At 49.7% G+C, this 6,820-nt stretch overlaps 1 protein-coding gene across 2 annotated transcripts; it reads right to left on the bottom strand.

Annotated features, from left to right (window-relative positions):
- Nucleotides 1-2,050: 2,050 nt before the first annotated feature.
- CUNH11orf91 (chromosome unknown C11orf91 homolog) lies at nt 2,051-6,164 on the bottom strand. Of its 2 annotated transcripts, none has more exons than XM_032283618.1 (2): nt 3,946-4,865; nt 2,051-2,641 (listed from the first exon to the last, which is right to left on the bottom strand). In XM_032283618.1, exons 1-2 carry the CDS (start codon nt 4,439-4,441, stop codon nt 2,556-2,558), a joined length of 582 nt encoding a protein of 193 aa, XP_032139509.1. In that variant the 5' UTR covers nt 4,442-4,865; the 3' UTR covers nt 2,051-2,555. The 2 variants fall into 2 exon arrangements, 1 of the variants encoding a protein (XP_032139509.1); XR_004270400.1 differs by lacking the exon at nt 3,946-4,865 and adding an exon at nt 4,892-6,164 and having other exon boundaries at nt 2,555-2,641.
- Between the last annotated feature and the right edge of the window lie 656 nt (nt 6,165-6,820).

The following is a 6,820-nucleotide window of genomic DNA, read 5'->3' as shown; positions in this document are numbered from 1 at the left end:
TACGAAGTGGTGTTTCGAATCTGGGCAGAGCCCTCATGAATGAATGAATGCCGCTATTAAAAATGCTTGCTGGAGTGGGTTCCCTCTTCTCTCCTGCTACTCTGCCATGAGAAGAGAAAACTAAGACACAGCATTCAAGGCATCATCTTAGAAGCAGAGACGCTATGATCGAAACTGCCAGTGCCTTCATTTCCACCTTACTTGCCTCCCGAACTGTGAGAATAAATTTCTGTTCTTTTTAGATTCTCCAGTCTGTGGTTTTGTTACGGCAGCAAAAAACAGACTAAGACACCACCTCTCCTGGCCAGTCAAGGACACCGTTCCAGCAATTTCCCAGATCCCTTCCACATCGTCGCTTTCTCTCGCTACTGGCGCCTTCCTCTCAGGCTGTGGTTATTTCTCCCATCTTAACAAAAGCCGTCTCTTATCCCCACTTTCCCTATCAGCTACTGTTCTAGCTCTCTGCGGTTTTCTGCGGCTAAATTCCTCTAAAGAGTGAACTACACCCAGTTGTCTCCAAATCATCACCTTTCATTCTCTCTTAAAACCACACCGGTCAGGTGTCAGCCCTGTCACTCAACCAAAACCGCTCTGGCAAGAGCCACAGTAACATGTTGCAAAATCCAAGGGCAAATTCTTAGGCTTACCTTACTTGGCCTGTCAGCACTGTCAGAGGCGACCACTTCCTTTCTTCCTCACTTGGCTGCCAAGGCACCTGACTCCACTCCTTTTCATTCTCCTGTGCAGGTTCCTCCTGTTCCCCCCATCCTCTTAAGTGAGAGTGCCTGCATGCTTGATAATTGGTTCTCTTTCTCTCTACCCTCACTCCCTCGGTGATTTCATTTGACTTCATCCTTTAAATACACCTACATGTCAGCAACTTCCCAACTTACACCTCCAGCCCAGGCTTTCTCCTGAACTCCAGGCTTACATATGGGCCCCAGCTACACAGCTTCCCACCAGGAGGTCTACCAGACACCAAAAACTTCACATATCCCAAACAAAACTGCTGATTGTCTCCCCAAAAGCTGTTCCACCTGTGCTCCTCCCTCTCCTCAAAACGTGTTCCACCTGTATTCCCCTCACTTCGATTCCTCCTTCTCCCCAAAACCTCTTCCACCTGTGTTCCCCCAGCTTAGGTTACAACTCTGTGCTTCAGTTGCCCGCTACTTCTCACCACATCTGCTGCTACCAGCATGATCTTTTACTTGGTGAATTTTTCGACAGGGTCTTGCTCTGTTGCCCAGGCTGGCATGCCAGTGGCATGATCATAGCTCACTGTAACTTTTAACACCTGGGCTCACAGGATCCTTCCCACCTCAGCCTCCTGAGTAGCTGAGACTATAGGTCCGCACCGCCACGCCAGGCTCAGCATGGTCTTTTTAGCTGGAATATTAATCACTACAGCCTGCTGACTGCGCTCCCTGCCTCCTTGCTTGCACCCTTTTGTCTATTCATATCGCAGCAGCACAAGTCAGATCCTATAATTCCCTGGAAGCTGTCTAATGACTCTGTCTCACTTGGAGTAAAGCCCAGAGTCCCTACCATGGCTATAAGGCTGTATACAAATGGGCCCCCTCTGTTTTCACCCCGACCACTCCCCACTCACTCCTCCTGCTCCAGCCATCTGGACTGTTTGCTGGCTCTTGAAAATGCTGCCATGCTTCCGTCTTTGGAGCAGCTTTTGCACTGGCCCTTCTGCCTGGAACATTCCCTAGAATGCCACATGGCTCTGACCCTCAACTTCCTTCAGACCTTCTTTAAATAATACCTCTTCAAAAAATCCCACATAAAATTCTGCCCTGCCTTCCTCTGACCCTCGGGCAATCCTTATTCTGCTTCCCTCCCGCTACCATGTCATCTTCTACGATACCACATTATGATTTATGTATTTATAATACTTACTGTCTGTCTCTCCCCCATCCCCAATCCCAAGTGCCTAGGCACAAAATAAATATTCAATAAATATTTCTGGAATGTATGAATTTCTAGGAAGGGCCAGGGCTTTGATAAGATTTTCAGAGTTTGTGGTCCAAAAAACATTTAAAAAAAAGAAAAAAAACAAATCAAAACACCAAACACTTCCAAGGAGTAAAATATGTTTGGAGAAAAAAAACATACACTCCCATACACCAAACCTCCATTATTCCAGTCCTCAAAGAACATTTCTGAGCAGAGACACGGCAGTAGAACCAAATATATATATTCCCCTTGGTTTCTCCTGATTCCTTCCTGACACATCTGTCGTTCTGGTTTGCATGACTATGGCAGTGTTGGGGGCTCCCTCCCCTGGTCTCAGGGGATCATGAATGCTGGCTGGGCAGCAGCTTCCAGACCCCATGAGAGAGCTCCCTCAGCAGCGCATAAAGAGGAGAGAGACCATGAGATTTACCACGCAAAGCGGGCACTGTATGTGAAATACATGCTGGTAGCAACAAGAACAGCAGTAAATACAGAACAGAAAATAACCATCTTTGAAATGACAACAAATGGGACACATTATCTAAGCACTAACACCGAAGGAGGTGGCTGCCCAAGCTCGGGTGGGCAGCTCCTCAGGAGAGAGAAGCCGACTTCTTTCCAGGTTGCCTGGGCTTCAGTCCTTGTAACTTTTCATCTTTTAGCGCCTTCAGGAATTTATCTGCGAGAGAGCAAAACAAACTTAGCCATAAGAGAGATAAGGGCTTTTCCTAACACTTCCAAAGCAAGCTCCTGGGAAGCAACTGTGCTGCCTCGATGGACCTTAAACCTATTTGTGATCCAAGATGGGAGAGAAAAAACACACAGAAAACTGACTGTAAAAACATGTAAGTGGTTCTGACTGTAAAAACATGCAACACATCCAGTTACATGTGTTTTTATGGTCAGAGTTGCTAAGCCCTGGATTTTATCGTCAGAGTTGCACCTAAGTCCTGGATTTCTTCTTTTTTTTCTTTTTTTTTTTTTTTTTTTTTTTGAGAGGGAGTCTTGCTCTTTCGCCCAGACTGGAGTGTAGTGGCACAATCTCGGCTCACTGCAACCTCCACCTCCTGGGTTCAAGCAATTCTCCTGCCTCATCCTCCTGGGGTAGGTGACATTATAGGCACATGCCACCATGCCAGGCTAATTTTTGTATTTTAGTAGAGAATTGGTTTTACTATGTTGGTCAGGCTGGTCTCAAACTCCTGACCTCAGCTGATCCGCCCCCCTCGGCCGCAATAGCTCCTTCTTGAAGTACAACGCATTTAACAACTTTACCCTCCAACAGGGAGGAGTCATTCAGCTCGCAGGCTAAGGGATCCTGCCAGCATCAGCACACCTGGTCTGCCCTGGTCCAGGGCCAAACGTCAGCCCAGAAACCTGGTGAGAGAAGTCCAGGCGGCACCAGGGCCACAGCGTCCCTGGGGGGCTGCCCTCCAGCACTGAGAAGGTGAAGTGTCCCAAAGCTGCCCAGGGAACGGCCTTGGGCCTTGTGGGCCTTGCACAATCCCCACCTCCCCATACAGATAGATACTCCCACTGACAGTTCTCTACTTCCCTTTCCCCCCATGGAGAGCCCCTGTTTAAGACCGAACATTAAAGCCTGCGGACTGTCTGCGGTGGGTGGAGTTCCAGAGTACAGGGTAGGGGGATGACTATGCGGGAGGATTAAAGTTTAGGACGAGGTGGTGGGGAATGGAGTTCCAGGTGTGGAGGCTCAGAGTCCAGATTACTCAAAGGGTTTAGGATGGAGGGAAGATAGAGTTTGGGACTAACGGGCTATGAAGTTCAGGTCTGTGGTGGGGGGAGGAGTCGGTTGAAGTCCAGGATAAGAGAGTCTAGGTGCTAGGGGACAGATTTTGGATCTGGGACTATTAGAGACTGGAGCCAAACCGGGGCTACATGTCGGGGCGGGGCTTGGAGCGGAGGAGGGAGCCAGGGCAGGCTAATGAGGCTGGGCTCGGTGGCCCCGGCGAGGTCACGCACAGCGCTGGGAGTCGAAGCCGTCCCCGGTGATGGTGAGCAGCTCCAGCTCCTTAATCCGGATCTCCAGCTCGCATAGCTCCTCGGGGTGGGAGGCAGAGGCGAGCCTGGGGGTCGAGGAGCGGGCGGCCAGAGGCGAGACAGCCACCTCGGGCCCCGGCGGCGGCGAGTAGAAGAAGCGCAGAGGCTCGTAGGGGATGGCGGCCAGGCCAGAGGGCCAGGGCGGGGGCCCGGGGCGCTCGCTGGGGGGAACCAGGCCGGGTGGTGGCGGAGGCGCAGGGACAGGGGGCGCCTGGGCCAGGGAGCTGGCCCCTGCGGCCCCGCCCACCGGCGCCCCGCCTGTCTTCAGCGGCACAAAGAGCTTCTTCCAGATGTTGAAGTCGCTGAGCGGGGACGAGGAGATGCCGCGGTCGTAGAGGGAGGGGAAATAGAGGGGCGGAGCCGACCGCTGGCTCATGGTGGGGCTGTGGCTGCGGCTGCCGCGCCGCCCCTTCGGCATCGTTTGAATGGGGGTCTGCGTGGGAGGAACCCCGCGCCAGGAGACGCGCGCTCAGGCCCCGAGTCACCGGGGTTTCCAGGTTCCACAGGCCCCGCCCCGACGGAGCGCGGCCCCACCCTTTCGCCTCAGCCCCGCCCCGAACAGGCGGGGTTCCAAAGCCCGGGCGACCACGCCCCGGAACGTGGCCTCGCCCATCCGCAGCAGGCCGCGCCCCGCAGTGAGAAAGCCACGCCCCCGGGCTCGCCTCCGCCTCCTGTCCCTCGACTCCGCCCACCGCCTCGCTCTGTCTCTGCGGCTCTCCTGGCTCCCGTTACCACATCTCAGCATACCCTCATCCAGAACAGGGAGCATGCCAGGGCTGCGGGAGAAAGCTTGCTTCAGGCTTCCTTTCGTTTTATCACGGAGAAAATGTATTTCCTGGAAACCTGCCCCCTGCACCAGCAGACTTACCTCATTGCCTCATTGGCCGGCCCCTCAGCAAAGAAGCCTGAGAAAATGAATGTCTGATATTCCATCCTCTACTGTGGGAGGCAGACAAAGGGGAAGAGGATTGATTGGGAATGGCCAGACTTTAGCAGTGTTGAGGAAGGTTTAGAAAAAGGGATCCTCATCTGGTTTGTAACAGATCTGAAGGAGTGTTTTCAGTGAAATGCAGTTTAGTTCTCTTTCACACATAGACATCATCAGGAGCTAACAGGCAAAGAACTAACCACCAAAAGAAAAGCCTGTCCGCCCTACCTCAAATACCTCGCCCATTAATTATGAGCGATTTGGACATTTTGTCCAAAGGACATGCCAGCTCATTTGAATAAACTGTATTAGGCATATGAGGGGAAATAACTAATGCATTTTCTTGAGAATCTCTGCCTCATGATCACTGGTATGAATAAACAGTGATGAGTGGAGGCCAGTTAAAGAGTCAATGTCAGCTTCACAAGTTAAATATACATACGCATACGCATTTGCACACACAATGCAAATACTGTGTGTGTGTGTTTGTGTGTCTGTAAAGCAGCAAAGTGGAGAGAGTCAGATATTCAAGCTGGTAGCCTTGGACAAGTTGCTTGACTTCTAAGCAGGTTTTCTATAAAATAGAAATAAGAAAACCAGGCTGCCTCATAGGGGTGTGATCAGACAGAAGACAGAACAGTGTGTGAAGCACTTGTACTTGGAAACTGTCCAAACACAAGAGGTAGCTGTGCCCACCGAGGGGCGTGTCTGAAACTGGGGAGCATTTATTTATTTATTTAGAGATGGAGTTTCGCTTTTGTTGCCTAGGCTTGAAGGCAATGTTTATTTATTTATTTTGAGACAGAGTTTCGCTTTTGTTGCCTAGGCTTGAGTGCAATGTTTATTTATTTATTTTGAGACAGAGTTTCGCTTTTGTTGCCTAGGCTTGAGGGCAATGGTGTGATCTCGGCTCACTGATAAGATCTTCCGTCTCAAAACTGGGAAGCTTTTTCTTCCTACACTTAGCTTCCCGCACTTCGTTGTCACACACACACAGTATTTGCACTCTTTGACTGGCAGCCACCCATCATTGTTTATTCATACCGGTGATCACTAGGCTGAGGCTCTCAAGAAATTGTATTTCTCCTCAATGTATGACTAATACAGGCTATGTGCGATAGCTCAGCATCCAGCCTGTTATCCCAGCCCTTTGGGAGCCCGAGGCAGGAGGATCTCTTGAGGCCAAGAGTTTGAGACCAGCCAGGGGCAACATAACAAGACTCTGTCTCTACAAAAAATATTTTAAAAAGGTGTAGTGGCATGTGCCTAGAGCCACTCAAGAGCTGAAGTGGGAGGATTTCTTGAACCACGGAGGTTGAGGCTGCAGTAAGCCACAGTCATAGCACTGCACACCAGCCTGGGTGGTAAGGCAAGACTCTGTCTCAAACACAAAACAAAACAAAACAAAACAAACACCCTTATCTCCCATTAGTTTCCGCCATGGATTTAACTTCCTATAATTTACTGCCTCAGAAGCTCAAACCTCTTTTCCTTTGTCTTGTCACTTTCTAGAATTCATCGCCCTTTGTTAAAATTGTCTATAAGCTCTCAAGACAATTCTTTGGGTTTTCCCTTTGTTTCTGTAAGAACTCCACGTACATGCATGTGGGAAGTAAAAAAGTTCCCCTTTAAAGTTTCCTTTCTTGTTAAAGAATAAGTGTGCTAATAACTTTGTTAAGCCATACCCTATGTAGCTGTTAAACATGCCATGCTTACAGGCACATAGTATATTCTATGTTCTTGTACTTTAACCAAGATGCCTGTGCTGGAAGTGCTCATAGGCATGTCCCAGCTCTTCATTGCTTTTAACTGTTTAGAAAAGTTTTTTTTTTTGTTTGTTTGTTTTTGTTTTTTTTTTTTTTTTTTTTT

The sequence above is a fragment of the Sapajus apella genome, unplaced genomic scaffold, assembly GCF_009761245.1.
Source record: "Sapajus apella isolate SASKATOON/1434 unplaced genomic scaffold, GSC_monkey_1.0 scaffold14, whole genome shotgun sequence".
NCBI classification, from domain to species: Eukaryota; Metazoa; Chordata; class Mammalia; order Primates; family Cebidae; genus Sapajus; species Sapajus apella.
The sequence above is the reverse complement of the archived record's forward strand: the minus strand, read 5'-3'. Positions and strand labels throughout refer to the sequence as shown.